The sequence below is a fragment of the Argiope bruennichi genome, chromosome 10 (assembly GCF_947563725.1).
Source record: "Argiope bruennichi chromosome 10, qqArgBrue1.1, whole genome shotgun sequence".
Classification (NCBI taxonomy): domain Eukaryota; kingdom Metazoa; phylum Arthropoda; class Arachnida; order Araneae; family Araneidae; genus Argiope; species Argiope bruennichi.
Window position 1 is genome coordinate 115,054,739 of NC_079160.1, and position 23,376 is coordinate 115,078,114.

At 29.4% G+C, this 23,376-nt stretch overlaps 1 protein-coding gene across 3 annotated transcripts in view; it reads left to right on the top strand.

Moving 5' to 3' along the window:
• The window catches only part of LOC129989274 (A disintegrin and metalloproteinase with thrombospondin motifs like), a 103,852-nt gene that overhangs the window by 37,548 nt on the left and 42,928 nt on the right, over positions 1-23,376 (top strand). For all 3 annotated transcript variants that reach the window (XM_056097686.1, XM_056097688.1, XM_056097687.1), the window contains one exon: positions 23,082-23,239. In XM_056097686.1, the coding sequence (XP_055953661.1) occupies positions 23,138-23,239 (102 nt within the window). In that variant the 5' untranslated portion in view covers positions 23,082-23,137. The remainder of the gene's footprint in view (positions 1-23,081; positions 23,240-23,376) is intronic.

The window sequence follows — 23,376 nt, forward strand, 5'->3', positions numbered from 1 at the left end:
CATTCCAGCTGATTCATCTTTGTAACGTGGAGAAGTGTGAGCTCCTTCTCGCGCTTTCTGTACCTACTGGGCGTCTCCATGAATGGTAACGAAGAGCGTCGCGACATGCTTTGCGTAGTGAATATGTTACAACTCCTTATCTATAAATTTTTTCTATATATTCTTTTAATAGAACAGGCTATATTAATTATTTCTTTAACCACCTGAAATATATTTTACAGAAACTTTCACCATAAGTATAATAAATTGACTATATGTACAATAAGCTTAACCTGTTATTCAGACTAAACTGAAAAAAAAAAGTAACTACTATCTAATTCATATTACTTTCTGTTTTTCTTGTTGTCCACTGTTTTTTAGTCAATTGTGCACTTCTAAACACCTTTATTGATTTCTTTACGATTCAACATCTTTTAGAAACATATAAATTTATCCATTTGTTTAATACAATAAATATCTTTTTATTCAGTTGCGTTTATTTGTTGGGGGTTTTTTTTGGTTCGTGATTTTATCAAGTCCTTTATGTAAAATATTTAATAGAATCTTAATGTTATTCGATTAATTTAAAAATGATTTCATCCCAAAAATTTTCTGATCATATTGATTTAGAATGACTCTTCGTTAATTTTTTTAAAAAAATTGATTATCTGCCAAAGCATTGGAATTTCAGTCAAAAATATTACACACTGAAAAATATAGAATGAGAAAAATCTGTGATAAAATGTACCTCTTTCTTTAAAAACTATGATACTTTTAATTAAATAATGGATTTTAAATAATTACTTTATTAAACAAAATTTAATTGATCTCCGTTTACTCTGATAAAGAGAAAGTAACAAATCAGATATCATTATTATCATAACTTTTTTCACATTCTTATATCATACTAAATAATAATTCGATGCCTCAATTCCCTAATATTTTAGCATATAATGTATAATATTTTATAACTGGTTATGAATTAGAAGGTTTATGCAAATTAATAATTATTAATCATTTTGTAATTTTCTTTACCTTGTAATTTTTTCCGCTGATTAGAAACGACCGAAAAAATACATAAAATTAAAAGGAATAAATGCGTTGGATTTTAGAATCAATAATTTGGAATGAATTGATTTATAAGCATAAATATACATTTTAAAAATAAATAACTCTATTAAAAATATACTTTAGAATGGAATAAATACGTTCAATAAATTTCATTCAGTAACTATTTGTAAGTACTGGAAAAAATAAATTTTATACCAATATAAAGAGGATTTTTTTAAAGTTTCTTTATGGCATATTTCTAAAGAATCAATTGCTTACAAATAATATATAACATCTTTCCAAATTGTTTTTCAAAAAGAAAAGTAATGTGCAATAAAATCAAATTAAAAATTGCAAACTTTTTAATGCTTTGTTTTTCTAGAAAAATTAGACTTTACGGAAAGTTATGAATATAAAAATAATTTAAAAAAAAGCAATTTGTGTAAATAACTTTATTTTTTTATCTCATATCGTTTAATGTGTAATTTAAAAATATGTTAATCGATTGAATTAATATTTAATAAATCCTGCTTATTCCTTTAAAAACGTCATAGTAAGTCCAAACGCAAAATAGTAGCTTATTGAGGTCTAACCGCATATGACTTCGCATTACATCATCTATAAATGCGTGAAACTAATCGTTCTGACATCTAATAAGGTCAATTTAATTTTGATTTTTGAGCATTTTGATTTTTAATCGTCATAATTACTTTAAGACGGCAGAAATTAGGGAAGATGAATTATGAGTTGATGATTTATGCAAGAAAAACTTTATAACCGCAACTGAAGATTGGAATTAAATGTGAACCTTGAAAACTGTGTGCTGAATATAAATAGAAAATATTTAAAATAATTCTTACATCATGACTATTGTCTTTAGAACATCTATTTGGGCATCTTATCTATTTATTAACACTAAAAAAAAAGGACTCTCCTTTATCATTTAAAATCTTGCAATTCATGCATAACTGCATCAGGAATCGTATATTATAGTGTTAAAATGAGCAATAGAAGATCGGTTTCTTTTTTTCTATGCAAATATTATTAAACTGTCTTTTTCTCAATTGAAACTCGGCAAAGCATACTCAATTCACACTGCATATTCAATGCGCAATACTTTTTCCACAAAATTACTGCAAATCTCTATTTAGAAGTCAGGCATTTGACTGAAATACGTGGTCATGCTATACCATATGTCAGTCAAAGCATCAAACATCTTATTCATATCTCCGGATCTGGAAGCCATTTAACTAAAAGATGTATAAATAATGAATTCATTTTTTATAATAGAATACATTATCACTCTAACCTCAATTCAAGTCGAATGAAACCAATTTTTACGCACGGCCAGCAACACCTTTCGGTATTTCAAAGCCCAAACAATCATTTTGTGAACTTAGTTAGCATTTCTTGCAAATAGCTGACAAGGATACGGCGTTCTTTGGGGCGTTGGAGCATGGAGTCAAGAGCGCCAGCGATACTTGCACACTTCTCCCAATTTCAATGACAGACAAACAAAAAGGAGAGTTGAGAGGTTTATGTTAAAGGTTGACAAGCTGTGTAATTTTCTTTTCTGTGAAGATCTCAAACGATGTGGGCGGTTTGTATTATTTTTAAATATAAAAGATACTAAGTTAATTGAAATTGCTGACAGAAAGGGAAATAGATCTAGAGTTTCCGCTTAGTGTTTGTAAACTTGTATAAAAGTGTTCCCGCTGTCGAATTTCAAGGATTTTTCTGGACCTGCTTATTCACAACACACTAAATAATTCATAATAGACTATTCTTATCAGTTCCAATCATTCCTCCTTTAATAAATTTTGTCCCTATCCTTTCAGACAAAATTTGGTATTTCAAGCAATTAATATGCAAATACATTTTGTATGACTGATGTGCTTTTATCCATTTTTGGAAAGTGATTTTTTTAATGCTAGTATAATGTATCTCTTCCGATATTGATTCTAATTAATGGACTTTTTATTTTCGTTTCGTCTGGAAGTTAAAAAAAACCCTGTTTATAATGTCTAAAATGATTTCAGAGTGTTGGGTTTTATTAAGAAAGTTGGGAATAATACGGCCACATGGCAGTTTCAACGTCAGTTTAAACATTCACTCAAGATTATTTCATCCATCCAATAGGTTAATTGGGCAATAGACCAGAAACACGAATATTTCTTATTCTGTTTTAGTTAAGTTTTGAACAGAAAAATTTATTTAATCGTAATTTCAAATATATTTAAAATAAAAGTATGATTAGAACTGTACGTAGACAACTATCGACTTTGTAGTGTCATATCGATGTTATATTAGTCCAAAAATATCTAGATAACTAATGTATGAATATTTTTTTTTATATTTATTATATAATTCCTGAAATCAATCGCATATACGATGGAGAACGAAAAAATCGTATTTTGAAAAAACGCTTGTTGACAAAATTGCAAGGTCTAATTTAAGCAGTGAAAAAGGTGTATTTTTTGCTCCCGAATTATTTTTAAAAGGTATTTTTATTAGATCATAGAAAAATAAATTCCTTTTTGAGGTTTTAATGGCGCATCAATTACTTTAGTCAAGAACACTTAAATTCGTTAAGGTTGACTGCTCTTTTTGTTTAAAAAGGGATTACACTAGCGCAGAAAGTAAAATAAACAGCTACTACAAAAGAGCTCCGAGTTTAATGAGTCAAATAATCTTCCATGTGAATGATAAAATCTGTATGTCTATGCTATCGCCTTGGATATTATTCTAATTTTGATATCGCATTCTTTTTCCTTTTTTATAAAGTTACTGAATTAAAGGAATATAATGTACTGTTTAGTTTGATAGGACTTATATTGTTTTTCATGAGGAAGAACATTAAGAATCCAAAAGATTCTTGTACTTTATTCGAGTACAAAAATCCTTCCAAAAAGTCTAAGAAAAGTTTGAAATTATCATCAGCAACGCTTCAGAACTATTTAAAGAGTTTTTCTCGGAACATTTATTTTGCTAATTTGAATCACGAGTCATTTCATAAACCTCGATTTAGAAACATAAAGCCACTATTGCTTGAGGTACCTGATTCTAACTTCTTTCAAAATTTAAGACCTTTTTCATTCAAATTTTTATTTTAACCCATTACAGTACGCTATCGATGATGGTTTCAAATTTTCTGATCACTTGAATTTCGAACGGCATTTTGGGGAAGATTTTCATTCGAATTATTTCAAACAGAAATAAACAAGTGTCTTCATAAAAATAATGAAGTTGCGCTTCTTTTTAACATTAAATGTTTTACTCAGTGGAAATAAATTCAATTAAAATGAATTTATTGGGGAAAAAATAGAAAATTGGTCAAACTACTTTCGTATGCCATATTCTTAAAATAAAAAGTGTCCTAAAAATATTAAAATTAAAAATCAAAATTAGAAGTTAAAATAAAAATTGTTTTAAAAGCATGAAGAGAACAGATCGAACGAATAATCACATTAATTTCATTTTATCAATTATGCCATAACCATGACAATATTAGTCTAAAATAAAAAATAAAACTTTCATTGTTGTTTCTAACGGCACTTGCCATGGACAATCTCGCTGACGAAATCAGCGGTTTTAAACCGAGTTTGCGTCGCTTCTTTTTTAGTAGCGCCAACTAGGACCAAGAGCACGTCTTAGCTACTCACGCATCACATTCACTTGCGCGGCCCCTTTTTACAGGGGGGCACATTCAGACATCTCGCAGACAGAACAGATGAAGAACAACCATGCCCGAATCGGGACTCGAACACAGGATGCCCAGGTCATGGGGAAGACGCGCTACCCCTAAGCTAGGACGGCCGCAAAACTTTTCATACTGTCTTTAAGTACCGCATAATCAATAACAGTGATTTTGAATTGATGTAAAACATTCATTTACGTTTAATATCGCAAGAAAACTCGCAAGAAATATACCATATATCATTCTTTAGCCTGAAATACATGCTCATTAAATTAAATATAGAGTATACTATGAATACTTTGCCAATTTCAACACTGATTTGAACTAACTGCAAAGGGAAAGAACAAGAGGAAGTAATTGAATAATTTATATAACTTTATTAAAAAATATTATTATTATTTTAGTAAAGTTTTTTAAAGTTTTGTCATTTTATACTAATATTGTATCGACACGAGAGACTTTTTAAGACTAAATGTGTAAGGAAAAAATATATAAACCAGCGGGAATAGTCTCTCCAAAATTACTCGCATACTCTATAGTAAATAAAATATCCATTCTCCCAAATCGCATAAAATTTTGTGCCCGGGCAGGGGCTGGGACATGAATCTCAAGGGCTCAGATTTTTATTTTCACACATAAAAGTTAAGTGCTTCATAGTATAGTAAAGAAAACTGATACTTGTATATTAATTGCGTGGTATTGGCAAACATTAGTTACGAACTATCAATTTTTTTGTGTGTGTCTTCTTACTTATCTTCTTATTTTAGCCAGGAACCCTTTCTTTACCGATTAAAATCAAATGTCGATATAGAATTACAATTGTGATCTCCCTAATACATACGAAATTTTATTTACTTAGACAGTTGTGTGATTGAGTTATTGCATTTACATGCATACGGAAGAACAGGCCTGTAGATACATAGAACAGGCATACATAGAACAGGCCGGCACACATTTTAATTTCACTTTCAATTTCGATTTGGTTCAAAATTTGATAAGAACTTATATTTTAGACCTCTAAACTATGTATCAAATTCTATCCATCTAGCTCTTTTTCAATTTGATTAACGAAGATAGAAATAAGTTAGCTCTATTTAGATTAATAAGCCAAAAAAGAAGTAATGTATGAATTATTATCCCTTTTTCCTAATATTTTGTTTTATTATTTGTTCATATTTAATATTCGTCCAATAAATAAACAACACAATATTTGTTTTAAAATAGTTACTTTCAGTAAATTAGCAGTGGTGAATATGGGGAACTTCATTTTAGCATTATCATATTGCGATAATAGCATTCTGCATATTTAAGTAATGCAGTAATGAAATGACTATATTTAATCACTTAAAAGTAAGGAAATTTTATTATTAAAATAACTTAGGAATACTATAAAATCCTAGCATAAAAATATAAGTTTCAAAACGCATTAATAATCAATTAATGTATAATAATATATATTATCTGAGGTGTCCCCCTCTGTCGACCTATGACAAATCCCCCTGACAACTACTGAAAAAATAAACCCATTTTATGTACAAAAATAAATAAAACTTGCAATAACATCTTAGATGCTATTCTTGGTTTATATTTTTAATGCATTTACATTTCGAGATTCCAAATGCATTATCTCAACCGTATCACATTTGATTACATGGACTCATACGGCTTTGTTTCTTTTTCTAATTTTAGCGATTTCCTGGTAACTTCGGAATCTATAACTTGAATTATTCTTATGCCATCTTAGATTTCAGCATATTGTTTATTCAATGATGCATTATCAATTATTGTATTTTTGATACCAAGATGTTTTCCACTGATTGCGATAACTTTTTTAAAACTATATTTAATAGTAAATAGGAAATAGGACAGAAATAAATGCGCTTGCTATTTCACCAAGTACTAAATACCCATGTGAATAAAAATAATAATTAAAAATGTATATTGTCTGTTATTTTTAGTTTATGATTTTAAAACGCAATAAGATTTTGCAATTCTAACTGTATTAATGTTGAAAAACTGGATAGATTTTTAAAAAGAATAATACCAAGCATATACACATATGCGTGTATGTATGTTTAAACTTTAATATTAGTCCGTCACAAATCGTTTCAGATTATCTTTTATACATATAAAAAGAATAATTTATAATTGTAAAATTTCCTATATAAGAATATTCTTATTACAAAGAATTATGGAATAGCAATTTTTTTTTATACTATTCTGCAGCAAAACAGAATAGTACGATTTTTCTGATGTACCCCTGGTAGAACTGAAAAAGCTGAAAATGCCTATCTTTCTTCTTCCTTTCTATCTTCCTATTTTTATACCCTCTATAATACATCTGAAAAATTATCTTTTTTTTAAAATTTGACATAGATAGCAAGTTCTATCATTTTATAAGCATATTTAATAAAAAGGATATTATTTTTATTAATACTTTAAAGAACTATATTCGTAAAAAATACCGTAACAACAAATTAAATGTATCACTGCAATAATTAAATTATAGAATATACAAATTTTTTAGAAAAGATTTTATGATCAGCCAAAGGAGCTTATTCCTAATTATTTTATTTACGTGGCAGATCAAAGAAACTCATTTAACTAACTTTATTTTGCAATTTTTATGTTTGCTCCTTTTTCTTCTTCATATGCATTCCGTGGGGCTAAATGCGCCATTTCCTAGAAAGCCTTATTAGAAAAATATGAAAGAGTATTTTAAATTCCTTTCGGAATTTATGAAATCGATTTCGTACTTAATACGTTGATTTCTTACGTTTTTTTTTTTTTTTTTCGCAAATGATTAAAAAAAATGCATTATAGTTCTTAACTTCAAAATCAATAGATGCAAGAAAATTAAGTCAATTCTAATAACAATTCACATTATATAACTTTCAAAATCTTTCGTTCTTTTGCAATAGCATTTTGTTAATTGACATCGTTCCGAAACGCCCATGATTAATATTTTCTTTATAAATAATTGATATAAAAACGATCCTACTTTTGAGACGAGTTATAACATTTTCTAGAATTCGTTGTTCCTTTGATCAGTTAACATCCACATAAAGACTTGGAAATCATTCGAGCAAAATTTTAACAACAATGTAAACAAGGCAAAGGAGACGTTCCACAGCTATTTCTGCATATAAACAAACAGCTGTGCCCTTCAAAAGGAAAATGCAAGAAAATCAAACATGTTCATTTCTAAAAAAGAAAAGACAAAAACGATAAAGAAGTGATCATAGGCAGAAATCTTTCTCTCTTTAAATTTTATCTTTTTCTTCAATTTATTCATAGGACGAAGGGTGGTGTCTGCTTCGGTTGAATAACCTTGCTAAAGGAGGACAAGGTCATTTCCGCTTCTAATTCACCCATCATCTATAAGTATTATTAATGATGGCGAGAGCAACTTTCCCCTCACAGCATTCGTAGATGCATTTCTGCATTCTGCAGTCATTGGGCGTCTGTAATTTTAAATATGCTCATTTTACATTCATCATCTATTATTAAGTTTCTGAATGAGTATTTGGTTAAATCTTTTATTGAAATTTTAACTCCATGAGCGTCATGTGTGCAATCTCATCAGACAATCTGTAAAATATTAATTCTTGTTGAGTGGTCTGTTAATTTTCTAGCTTTTTAAATGGAAAATGTTTTTTTTAAACTTCTGAGTACAAGGCGGTGTTTTTTCAAATGGTGTATATTTCTTTAATGAAAATATTTTGGAATTCCTAAAACTATGTATCTGATATTCATTCTTTATAACCTGAATCAACAAGTTATTATTCAGTGAGTTAGTTTATTTATCGGAATTGCTCACTTAAATCAAGTACGAAGAAGAGAAATCGCAACAAAAGTAAGAGAATTTTTGAGTCACCCAACAAATATAAGTTAGGTAGATTGGTTAAAATCTCATTTTGTCAAAGGTCTGAGATCAATCGCATGAGGCACTGTATTACGGGTTTTTTTTTTTTTTTTTTGCAGAGGTATAAAGTCTTATTTAAAATCTATGAAAGTCTATTTCAGATTTATTCGTGGTTTCAGTTGCATAATGTTTTAACTGTTTAGAATTAAAAACACAACAAAAGCAAGAAAATATTTTCTCTAAAAGTAACGCAAGCATAGTTTTTAAATGTTTTTTAAAAATTAAAGTACCTTTTCAATATTTATAAAAATATTTGCATAAATAATAAAATAAGTTCTCTTAAGTTTCCACATTCCTTTTGGAAGTTCCTTTTTACTACAAATTAGAATTCTTGCCTTATTTTGGAAAGCTATTAATATTTTTTTCCCAGAAACAAACACTAAAACAAAGAAAAAGACAGTTTTTAGTGACATGAGTATTGTTGTCTCTGATTTCTTTTTTAACAGAAAAAAATTTAATTACTTAAAACTGCTTTGTTGGTTAAAAATTCTAGATTTCATGTAATAATCTTCAAAAAGTATTGGAAAATATAAAATTCGTTATCATAATAAATTTAGATCAGAAAAAATAAAATGCAATTTGCTGAAATTTCTATAGTAATGATATATTTGGAGATTATACCTTTACAATAGAAATGCTACAAATTTATTTAAAAATTTTAAAGAGTGAATTGAAATTTTTAAAACTCTTTTGTGTATTCATTCAAACATTAACATTAAAGGCTTACGAGTAAGTTCAATCATATTATCGTGGATAACAATTTTATATAACACTAACCATTTTTTGCGACTAGTTGGATTACTAGGTTTAATGGGCACTAAAATTTTTAATTGAATACTTTATGTAACTCAGTCTTAATAGCTCCTTTAGCAAGATTATTTTTTCTTTCAAATTTTTATAGATATATAATTTATACTTAGAAGCCTTACGCCCTTCTTTTCATTTTACTATGCGTTTCCCTTATTTTAGGCCAGTTCCCTCAAAAATTCATCAAAAAATTGATACATTTAAAAAATATATTCGAATTTCGAACCAAAAAGAACTTAAAATTCGGCGTTATTCTTAATGTTAATAGCATTTTAAATATGAATTTAAATCTTTTACAGATTCTTCAGAGATTTAAGTAAATACATAGCTTGATTTCAGGAAATCTATTCTGCCAATAATGATTTGAATAAAGAACAGGATAGGAACTGGAACTGTAAAATAAAAACGACAAAATATCGTTGTGACTTTTATTAACAACTTTGATCTTTTCTAGAATTCGTTCGTTTTTTTTTAATATTATTTTTATGGTATATTTAATATTAGTTGAAAATTCGTCCGATTCTTGTAGGGAAATATGCTTAAAATATTGTTACTAAAAATTGTCACAAAAAGAAATAATAAAGGTATGTATATGATAAAAAAAATCGGCATCATTTAAAAGATAATCTTTTCAATTTTAAGTTGATGTAAACATTATTTTCATACCATAATGTTTCGTAACTTATCAAGGAAAAATTTCAACATTTTGTTTATTTTCGATCCAAATTTTAAAAAAAAGTTCCAAGAAGCACGTTCCCTCCTTCCACAGTGTACTTGTGTCAAGTTTGACAGCTTTAGTTTAAACAATTTGGCCTACAGAGCAATAAAGCACACGCGCGTTCTCGAGCAAACGTAAACACACATTCATCTTTATTATAAATAAAGATTAAGAATTCATAAACCTTTTAAAGGTTGAATCATTTATTCAGTTTGCGATATACTCCAATACATATCCAATAAATTATTAAATTATTTTTAGAATTAGTTCTTTGTAAAGAATTAATTAGATATTCTTCATGATATCGGTTCTTGTGGAATTACAATCACATGATAAAACCCATTACACAAATACAATGAGTTCCAACTACTCATTGACTTATATTATGCTGTCATGCAGCATTGCTAAGGAACAAATAAAAAGTACTTAATAAATTTCAAAGATTGGTAATCACGTGAGTGTAATTTATCGTTACGGATTGTGAAGGCAAAATAATAATAACAAAAACTCTTTGTTTTGCTTCATTCCATAAAAAGAAAAAAAAGTCAGTTAACAGAAAAATTCAGAAAATGCACATACATAGTAACAAATTTTAGATTACGGAAGAATTAAATAAAATTTTTCTTTTTATGATGTAATGTGGGATAAAAATAACATTGTTTCTTAGACTTTTAGATACGGGTCACTTATTCTTTTCACTTGAACTGAAATGTAAAAAAAAAAAAAAAAAAAAAAAAAAAATTACTTAGAACAAAATGCTGTTTTTTACATTAAATCAAGCTGAAAATCTTTACATTTTTTTTCTTTTCTGTTGCAGTTTAAATAATGAATTTGTTTTGTTTTATTCTAAATCGGTAGTAAATTCAACTAGGGATTTTGTTACATGCATTGCAATAAGTATTTTATTTGCATGCGTTATAACAATGTTGCATAATCTTCCACTTTATTTCTTAAACTTATTTATTTATTTATTTCCTTTCTTTAAATTGACGTTTACAAACAATGGATTCTGTAGTCGATTTTTTCCATCGCTTCTTGGAGTCGCCGTGGCTTGGTGATAAGGTCTCGGCTTCGGAACCGGAGAATTTCAGGTTCGAGACCCGATTCCCCCGAAGAACCGTCATGTAAACGGGTCTGGTGTACGTTAAATCCGTCGGGGCCAAACGTTTTGCCGCTGGTGTGGAAGTATGGAGAGGGGGGTGTCAGCTCAGATATCGTCCTCGACATCCGACAGCGGCTCAAAATTACGAAGTCCGTCCCAAAATAGCCCTAGTGTTGCTTTAAACGGGACGTTAATATAACTAAACAAGCTAAGCTTTCACTTCTTGATGTGCTAGAGGTCTAAAATTCTATAAAATTACATATTTCCACTTACAACGCGCTGTTTTAATGCTTACAAAATTTAATAATAAATTAATCGTTTAATGCAATATAATTTTAATATGGGACTCATTATTTGGCAATGAACTTAGGGAGAAATGGCTGCAAGATTCTATAATAATAGTAATAATGAATTAATAAATATATGAATGATCCAAAAGGAGGAAATAAAATAATACTAACAATAATAATTTCAAAAAGACATGATAATACTAATATTCAGCACAAACAAAATAAACTTTTCATCAAAAATTTGAAAGTCAAAACCAAAATCGTAAAATGCGAGGTGCTGCAATTAATAAAAAAAAAATGAAGTCACAATTTATGCCAAGCGAAAGAAATATATAAAACTTTAAAATTAAAAACCAAATTTATATTGAATACAGTATAAATTCCTAATTTTTTTAAGGATATTTTTATCAGCCCTTCACAGATAATTTTAAATTTTAGTATACAAATAAAAGCCTGCATATAAAATTAATTTTTATTTCCATTTTTTAATTCTTAGAAATCTCGAAGAAATTAATGCATGAATTCTCTAAATTGTTTTTGACATGTCTTTTATAATTTAAAGTTCAAACAGAAACAACTACTGAAACTTACAGCCAGGTAAAAGAAGAAGAAAAAATAAATAAATAAAGGGAGATCGCACTTTGTTTTCGTGACAGCGTGGTTTGATGGGTGACATCTGGAAACTTTGAGAAAGATTAAGAACATATGTATTGCCAATATGTAAATAAAAAAAAAAGTTCTTTAAACAGAAGCAACCAGACATCTTCGACCTTCCAACACTTCAAGATGTCAAAGTAGAAAGCGTTTGCGTTGTGTGTCATGTCCATCCTAAAGAATTCTGATGATAGCATTTGAGTGGATAATTAATGGTAGAGTTCGGATGATTAATATTTTCCTTACAACAAGGTTTCTTTTACTGCTCCCGAAATAAGGATTTTTATTTGTTTTTCATTCCGTTACTCGTAATTGATGAACTAACTGCTGTAAAAGACAGAATATTTTTTTCATTTCAATTCTATTGAAATAATTGAAAAAAGTTTTGCACTCTTGGAATTGAATTGAATTGAGTTTAGAATCGGGTAGAAAAGCATTTGATGTCTAATTAAATCAGTGAAATTTTTCCACACTTATTATTTTGTTTGTGCTAGTAAAAGTAGGGTTCATTTTCTACTCAACGATTAATAGAAATTTAATTTAAAATATGATACTAAGGAATTTTCGGGGAATCGGAAAGAAAATAAGGTGATGTGTAAATTCTAAAGTTGGGAAATTGGAACTGCAACAGCTATCATGAAGAACTGCATACATGTGATCGTTTCAAAATTAGCGAAATTGATCTCGACGAAGATTTGTTATATACTCTCCAATGAATTTTTTATTTCTCTCCTTCCTTATAAAATTGAGGACCTTAAATTAAGCCAGGTATACCTCGTATGACATTGGTGAAAGAAAGTTAAGAAATATCGATCTACGGCTTGAATCTAGCACTTTTACTGACTCTATCATGAAAATATGTATTTTGGGCCCATTGATAAAGGCCAATTGACTCTGAAATCAGACACGAAACTACAGTTGCTGTCACCAAATGACGTATCGAATTGCATTGATTTCAGTCATTGCATTTATGACTTACTACATTTACATGCATGTCAAAGCACATATAGATAGATAATCAACAGCTTGATATGTATGGTTGAAAATTTGAAAAGTGTCTATACTCTAGATGTTAAATATATGCATTAAATTTTATCAACCTGGCGTTTTATAGCTATCGAATTCACTTGTGTTCAAATAGCTATGCAGTCAAACTTCTTGAGAATGAATTTCCTTTAAAATTAAACAGAAATTTACAAATTTGACCCTAATTCCATGTACCAAATTTCAATCGTCTAGCTCAAAGCATTTTTGATTTATCTTGTTTACAGAGAGACATAATGTGAAAGTTTTTTGGAAGGGAATTTTGAAATGTAAAAATTTGTAAAAATCTCGAGCTGAAATTTTTTAACTATTCCAATACTTCTTTTTACCGCATACGAGAAAGTAAAAATCATGCTAAAACAAATATATTCTTTTTAGGGATCATCTTTTGATCCCGCAAATGACGTGCAAAGAGGATTATTAAATCATAGCTACCATGCAAAGGATCACCATCTTTTTAGTAATGGATAAAGCATAAGTGGGCAAAAATCAGCAACCAGTTCAAAAAAGCAATGCAACGTTCCAACAAAATCGCTTTTAAGGATTCACCCCAAAAAGAGATACCCAAGAGAATCCTTATAATTCAATATCATTTCAAAACCATGAAACTAAAAATTTCATATGCTAACTCTGTTGCCAAGATGTCTTTTTTAAAAACAAATTCTGCAGAAATAAGTAAGGTATCAATGGACGATATTTTATGCCGACTTCTGTTCTGAATAGTTTATGTTAAAATTGTGTGGAGTGCAGAGGGAAAAGTTGAATGGGCGAACGTTTTGCGTGATCTTACTTTTCAAAGTTATCTTATTACTACTGTATCGAAGTTATTTTTCTTTAAATTGGTTAATTATAAGTTTGATTTCAAGTAAAAAAAATATTTTCTTAAATTTTTCAACTATAAATATATAAATACATCCTGCAAAGATAAATAGACGGCCTGACATTTTCCCTCTCGATATCAGTCATACATCGTTATAATTATCTTGCTTTGTTTGGAGAATTTTTTTATAAAGAAATTTATACAATTTCAAAACCAATGAGAATTTTAAAGATAAACATTATCAAGTGTAGTCTTCCCAAAATTTTCTCGCATACTCTCTTATAAAGGTGAATTTGTACTTTAAATGGGTTTTAACCATGCAATCAAAACCAACATTTGACACAAAACTACGATTGCAGGCATAAAATCGCACACCAAATTTCATATATTTTAGTCTCTGCGTTTTGGAGCTATCGTGTTTACATGTTTCTTAAAGTACAGACCAACAGATGTTCAACCTCTTGTAGGATTCGGCTCAAAATTTCTTAGATGTCTACAATAAGATGTTAAATCTGTGCACCGAATTTTATTCATATAGTTCTCTTCGCTTTGTAGTTATCATGTTAAATTATTTTCGAACGGCCTCACAGACAGACTTCTGAATAGATTTTGTTCAAAATTTGGTAGAAATTTAAAAATTTTGTGTGGAGATCATATACCAAATGCCATCTATCTAGTTCAAATCGTGTTTGAAGTATCTTTGTCACAAACAGACATTAAAATCTTTCAATCATGTATTTTCTCCCATGTTAAAGTCATGATTAAAAAATTTCTCTCTTAGAACATTATTTCCTAAGCAGAATTTTTATTTCGCATTTATATGTATATTAATATTTTTAGGCTCTTTTTTGTGAATTGCATGATATAAAATCATTATGCACAGATTGCAACGGCTGATACAATCAAAACGAATATAGAAGAATCAAAATTAACACTTAATTATGCTCCAATGTTTGGATTAGAGATTCGAATATCCATTATTTTCAAATAGCATCTTGCCAAAATGAAAAACCGAGAATTTAGTATAAAATTTAACTAAATAATCAATAACATACCTAATTCATTTCTTTTATGATTTTGGTTTGATGAAATATTTTAAGATATAGCGTTTACTAATCTGTAACAAGGGATAGCTAATCTATTAAGGATAATAACGTGTCTGAATAGGGAATAGGGTCTGAATAGGGAATATAAGAAGAAAATCAAATGAGCATATTTTGGTGGAAACACTGAATGCATGATTGCGTTTATAATGAAACTATCATGTGCTTAAAAAATATTACATAAATAGCAAAAAAAAAAAAAAAATCATTAACCTTATTGAGAGCTGATTTTTAACAGTTAAAAAAAAACTGATTCTATTTACAATTGTTTAAATTTTTTTCCTTTCAGATCAAAAGTTTTTAACGTATTAAAAACACTCACATTCTGTCTTTATTGCAAACAGTACGGGAAAAAAAGAAAGGGAAATCCGTTTCTCCTTTTTTTTTTTTTTTTTTTTCTTTTCTTCTCTATTTCCTACAATAAAAAAACTTTATGCTTTAGCTTCAGGACATGCTTAAGTGTTATCAAATATTTCTTATGCAAACCTTTAAAAATGTAGGTCACTCTGCTATTTTCATCGTTTAATTCTTTCTTGCTTAATTATCGGTTCGTTAAGCTGCTGTTATTACAATGGAACACCATAAAAATACTATCCAGAGTTTTTCAATTTCTTTGCAAGCTACTTTAACCAGAAGCAATTATTTCTGTTTTTTCAAAATCATCTCATTTTGATGTTATTATTGTTTATAGTTTCTACAAACGAAGAGAAAAAAAAGTACCTTAAATCAATAAGATTTTTTTATTACGTTAAGAAAAGGTCAAAAGCTTTCAGTCTGAAAACTTAAATAAGAATTAGATGAATATTATGAATTCATGTAATGAAGGGAAATAAGTACTTTTTTAACCCTGCTGTCGGAAAGATTAATGCGATGTTATACTTGCTAAACAGTTTTGAATACTAAAAAAATTCATTACATTCGTAAAATCTAATCTTTATTTTTAAAACCCGCTGTTTTGAAAGACACCTTGCGGGCTAAGCAAATTCCGGGACAGAAGTTTAATAATAAGTAATAAATAATGAAATGTTTTATGGAAGAAAAAGGATCAATATATTAAAGCAACTAAAGCATCGGTTGCATGTCCTTCAAGGGACATACAAATGGTGTCGGGAAACGACGAATAAACGAAAAAAAATATAATCGAATTTCTTATAAACGAATTCGAGTATCACAAATTGAATGCTACTAATGGAAATTCATTTAAAAATAATAATTTTAAACTCTTTGAGCATATTGCATATCTTTTTCAACATTTAGGCGTTTTAAGAAGCAACCGTATCATCAATATAGAAAAGACTTGGTTTTTAAAGATATATCGATTCGAGAATGATGTGTTTATCAGAGAGAATAATCCGATGAAATAAAGTTGAAATGCACCTTACATCGTCTTTTCTTTAATATTTGGAATCTTCCTAGATATTCTATCTTTCAATACCATCCGATGAGTTTGAATCAAAATTTTCTTAATATTTTAAGAAAAGATATTATGTATATTTTAACCATTAAGAATAGATAATGCAATTATTTAAGAATAAATATCAAATTTATTATAAAAAATACGACCGGTAAGCCAATTATTTTAAGCACATCTTAATAAAAAAAAGAATGAAGTATTTCTGCTTTAATAAAATAAAATAAAATAAAATAAATGCGGTTATCCGAACGGATTAAAATTTAGGAACTAATTATTTAAATCAAAATTTTAAATAAATTAGCTTTTTGTTATGTTATTTATGCGCGAATAATATTTTATTTTAACGTAATTAAGCTTTTCAGAAATTCACCGAAGTCTAAAATTACTTTCACTTCATTATATTACTCCCAGTATTATGAACTTACTTGCGTCTATACTTTTTATTGTTGAGTTCGACACCGTTTTGACTAAGTCTCCGAAGTTTTGGAGCTGTAAAATCTCAGCAGACAACTGACCTAGAGGGTCAGGGTTTTCCCGCCGTGAATTATAGCTGCATTGAAATAATTGACAGTCACATTTTAACGGACGGAAAATTTTTACAGGAACCGATTAACCTGTCAGCGTAGGTCATGCCTATTAATTTAAATTTTACAAGGGCTTAGTGTCTAGGCTATTCCTTGACTAGATTTTGAGATATAAAAAAAGTATTAAGATGCAGCAGGTGGTCTAGAGAACGAATGACTTCAATTTCGCCCTTCTTAAGAATTACCTTGTCCAAAAGTTATAACGGATTTCTCCTTTTTACTGTCTAATGTACGTAATATAGAGAAAGTATAATAATCGTCAAAAAATTCAAATTCGAGATTTTATTGAATCTCCCTGAATTAAAAAAAATACATTTTTGGAAAAGGTTCATCTGTCTGTCTGCTTGTGAAAAAGATAATTCAAAGACGATTTGAGCTAGACAGCTGAAATTTGGTATACAGTCTTTACACAAAATGTGCAGATTTTTAGCAAATTTTGAGTAAAATTTGTTCAAGGGAAGTCTGAATATCCGGTTATTCGAATATAAGTTGATACAATAACTACGAAGCGAAGAGAGCTAGAAAAATAAAATTCGATGCTTAAAGTTAACATCTCTTCTGTAGGTAACTATCAAATTTTTGTGCCAAATCCAACTACGAGCTGATTGACTGTCGGTTTGTACTTTCAGAAACATGTAAACGCCGAAATTAAAAAACGCAGTGATTTAAATGTGTCAAATTTGGCATGGAATTTTGTGACTACAAGTGCAGTTTTTGTCAAATATTGTTTCAATCGATTAGAAAATTGCTTTTTCCCAAACGAATTTTTTCATACTATTAACGCATGCCAGGGATTAATTGCAACAAAATTCTTCAAATATGACACGATAAATTTAATAAAAATGCTAAATTCGTTCAAAAATTTAATATTTAATAATTCTTTTACGCCAATGCCATGTAAGGCGTTCTCTCTCATGACAAGTTTATTAGAGAGTGTGCGAGAAAGCTTTAGGGAGACCACTGCTTCTCGCTAGCAAGATACATTTAAATGCAGTCATAAAAATTCAAGAATATTCAACTTTCAAAAATTTTAATTTTATTTTATTTTTATAAATTCACCATTGTAATTAAATTTCTGCAAGCATTTATATATATAAAAAAAACTTCCTCGCAGATTTTTTTGGAATTTTTTATAAAGAGTTTTTAAGTGTAGATCCAATAAAACAGGATAATTGCTTAAAGAATTGGATTATTTAATTGGAGCATTTATTTAGCTTTGAAGGAATCATTAATATTATTGATATCAATAGCCATGTTTAAAAATAAAGCAACTCAAACATTATTATTGAATTTGAGTACGAGAACAAAATTATATACCTTATCTGGAAACAACAACTCTACACTGCTAAGGAGCATTAAATTATGAATTTTCAAAATAATAAGCAATTTCAAAATTTCAGTGTCTTAAAAAAGATTCTCTGGCTGTTGCAGATTATTGAATTTATATTTCTATTTCATCCTGGAAAATATAGCGTTATTCATCAGCAACAGACATAAAACCATTAACTGTTAGCTTGTTTTAATAGTGGAATGAACGATGCTGTGCGAAAAGCATCATTCTGTTCTCTTAAGCAGTCAGGTCGAATAACTATAATGAGAAAAAAAAAACATTTACCCTTTAACACATTGCAGATAATTTAATAAATGTGTAACTGAAATAAGTAATCCATTCCATATTTGTTGTAATCTTTAATTATGTTTTTACAACTTCACTGCTTTAGAGTCGTTATATGTTTTAAACTTTTCAATAACATTTAGGCAGCTTATTAAGATCGTTCAAAGAGCTCTTTCAAATGAGGCATTATAAAATCATCTCTTTCAATTCAGTGATTACTATTCGTTTTGATCTACCCATTAGAATAGTTAGTAAATGGGTTTTATTTCAGTTTTATTCATTTTTTCATTTTAATCAGCTTGAAAATTTATGTTTCCTTTTTTAAACTGGGGATGCTGAAATATTGAATTCATTAACCCTCCTCCCCCCCCCAAAAAAAACTATTTAAAAAACAAGCTCACAGAGGGGAAAAAAAAAAGAAGAAAATTGAAGTTTAAAAATAACATTCAAACTTTTTAGCTATAATTTATTTTCCAATTCAGAAAGTCCCTGTGCATAAAATTTGAAGCTGAAGATACAATAATTGTTCTAAATAGACTAACTTAATGGAACCGTTCATTGTCTTATTTTGAGATTTTACAATTTAGATTTTCATTTAAATTTTGATAATAGAAAATTCAAGCATTTTGAGTTTCTTATTTTATTCGATGTCGCTTCCAACAAAAAGTACGAAAACAACATAAAAGCTCAAGTGTAATTCATTCTTCAGGAAAACAACAGAGACCAAACAAAATTGTAAATCTTTCTTCAACCCTCATAGCTTCAGGGGGAACTTTTTTTCGAGATCAATTAAAAATGCTCACGTGAATCGAACTCGAGGCCATCCACCGCACAGGTCCACCTCGGCCCGAGCGGATAGGGGAAAATCCGTAGGGAATCTAACCCACTTTTTGGGGCAGCCGGTGGTAAATTCCCTGCCTTCACCTTGGCTGGCTGGCGCTAATTGAAAGCAGACCGGGCAATCAATTCGCCACGCACCGTCGCCGAACGCAACCGGAGCAAAACGGAGAAAGTGGGTTTTTGCTGGTGGAACTGCCCACATTTAGGCAGGCCTGGCCGTCACGACTGCGCGTGACCCGGGCCTAATGGTCCGCGCAAAAGTTTCTGGTGCACATTGTTTTCCACCACTTGCAAGGACTTTATGAACCATGTCGGCTGATTCGTGATTAGCAGTCCACCGACGGCGCTGTCGCAATAAGAAATCATAATGCGCTGCGCCCTTCTATAGCGATATTCCACTGAAGAATTGTTACTTACTGTTTCGACACCATAGACCGTTACTAATATTGCAAATACTGCTAAAAGTGGATGCTTCCCAGTAGACAAATGAATACTGAAATACATTTTTTTTTTCAAATGCTTTTATAATTTGAGTTTTACTCCTTGAATCGCGCTTATGGGCCTGAATGCTATAACATTCATTTTCACTGTGATACAAAAAGACATGTATGCTATAATCTTTAGATTTGTAAACCACATTATCCTACACGCAGGTCTATGCAGGCTCGTGACCCGATTCCATCGAAGAACTGTCGTGTAAGAGGGTCTGTTGCACGTATATGACCAAACATACTCCCGCTGGTGTGGTGTGGTATGGAGAGGGGGTGCCAGCTCAGGTGTCGTCCTCGTCATCTGACCGCGGTTCAAAATGACGAGGTCCGCTGCAAATTAGCCCTAGTGTTCCTTTAAATGGGACGTTAATATAACTAAACTAAACTAGCTAATAAGAAAGTACTTCATTTATACGACGCTAAAGACTCAAACTTCGATTATGGGTTATTCCCTTCTTTCTATAATTTGCAAATCTTCTGCTTCAGTCATTATTTTTCCATTCCTATTAAAATAATTTTTTTGATTGATGAATCAATAGAAGGCAAATTATCAGACTGATTTAAGTGACTCTGAAGAATAATATGATGTAATTATTTCTCCCTATTTTCTTTGAAAAATCTTCTCATTTATTATTATTAATTCTTTTTTATGAATTCGCTTTCTATTGTTTAACTATTTGTTAGGTGCAAATTTTGTGATCAATTTTAAATTAGCTTCTCGATGAGTTAGATATCTGACATTTTAAACATCATTCAGAACTGGATGACAAAGCAGTATTAACTCGTTATCTTGTCTGTCGGTTTGTTTGCTTGTTTGGTACGAAATTTTCAATCGATTACAAACTTTCATTAGCGACAGATGGCGCAATGCCAATTATTTAGCTCATCGGGAAGTTAATATAAAATCGACTGCAAAATTTCAAAAACATGACTAAAAGCAGAAAATATTTATTTAAATAAAACAATTTTTAATATAAAACGTTTTTAAAATGGACTAAAAAGTATAAAATAATATCAAATTTCTATGCAACTAGGAAAAGTAATTTTATACTTTCAGTCCGTTTTAAAAACACGGCATATTCATTTTTTTTAAGAATTATATTTTTTTGCAAAATACTTCCAGAAAACACTTAATAAACTTAATTTGATTCAATATTGTACATAAGAATAAATATATCGACGATGATTAACGATTTTTTTATAATAACGAATATCTGCATATACATAAATCGTATAAAATAAGAAATGTGCAACTGGTACTCAAGATGCGCAATACATGTCTGATTTTCCAGACTTTTTTTGATCAAAGGTTTTATTTTAAAATTTAATCTTTGTTTCCAATGCTATGTAGTTAGAAATTATTAGTAACTCGAATAAAACTATCACATTTAAAGAGTTTTTAAAAGATTACATAAATTACATAACATTTTAAATAATCTATTTTTTATTAAAATTTCGATTATACGTCTTTTCATTTACATGTCGTTTTCAATCTGTTTCTATCTGTATTTTTAATTAAAAATATCTGAACGATTTAGCTTCAAAACAAATTATCTTTAAATGTTTTTGATTAACCATCAGGCTTCGAAAACTATTGAAGAAATATTTCGAATATCTTTTATTTCGATCAAAAGTGTTGCTCTATTCATACCTCTTAACACGTAGACTTATACTATTTGCTACACAGCTCCTTAAATTTAGTGCTCAAGATATATTTATACAGAAGTTCGTGTCTTTCTAGTTTCTAAAGTTTCAACTCTTATCAAAATCTCCTGATAATTTATCTTTGAAGGATTTAATTCATTTCCAAACGATTAGATTTAGATAAATGAAAGTGTGTAGAGATTATCAAAACATCGAATCTTGTTTTTTTTTTTTTTTTTTTTTTTTTTTTTGAATGTGTAAAGACTATGATTTTTATTTATTTATTTATTTGCTTTAAAAACGATTTACCAATAAAAGCAACACACTTTGCTTTGCATAACAATAAATAATGTTTTCACGGGGGGGGGGTACATTAGATAATGTAATTCGTTTATTTTGCGATTATGTTATTTAACGAATAAAGCACAAAAAAAAAAAAAAAAAAAAAGTAAAACCTTACAAACGCATCCTTGAGAGACTGAATGTTAAAGCACCTGAGCTATTGACAAGTCGATCATGCATTATAAAATACGTCGGAAATCACAAAAGAATCGATCTTAAAGGTCTCCACACGTAATCTAAATGGTAAATGGAAATCAAATTCCCTTGAAGGGTGAAGAGCAAGTGATGCATACTGATGCCGTCTGTTCATTTGATTAAAGTAATATATAACTGCACTCTCTCTTTTGAAGCTCAGTCAAAACAGGGAAATGCATATGCAAAACATGACCTCGTGTTGCGGATGTCACACCCTTTGATGGATTCAAATTAGAATTTTTATAGGTAGTGGTTCACCCCAAGGGCACGACCCCCAAACTGTATGCTTTGTATTTTGGTCTTGTTACCTCTTGTAAAGTCAAGGAGGGTGTAAATTACGTCAATAAATTGCATAGTATTTTTAAAAAGCATTTGAAAAACTATTTGCTTGTAATTGAGCCATCAAATATACAAAAATAAGATAATTTTTTATATAATATTCCAAGCTGAACATTGATTACTTGTCAGAGTTAAGCCATTTAACCTAAAATGCTTGATGGCTAGATGTAACTCAGTGTCTCGGAGTTTCAGCAGATGACGAGGTTTCATTATCATTGGTAGGATTTCTACTGTCACTTAATCAGCGTGCAACTTAATCAGCGTGCAATTTCAACAATAAAGAGACTGAAAAGGGAATTCAATAAAAACCATACCAACCTTTAACCATTCATGTGATTATTTTCTTGTAAATGGGAAATAAGCAAATATTTATAAAAAAATTAATAAAAACTAATGATCATCTAATTCGTCTTTTTTTATCATTTCAGGTTCATTTTATAGCTGCTGTCACCCTTCAGAAAATCTATTTATAGGAAGTACCATCATGGCTTTGAGAACGGCGAAGACGACGGGTGGAATATTGTGGTTCTACCTACGCTTTCTAACACTTTTTACAGTTAGCAAATCTACCTATACAAATTTGCAGGTTAGTATAAAAAAAATGCAATTTGGCGTGCTCATGATTTTAGACGAACATATAAAATCAATTCTTCGAATGTCATCGTGCAGCAAAGTAAAACGGATTTTTCTATAAAAATATTTTAATTCCCAGTTCAGTATTCT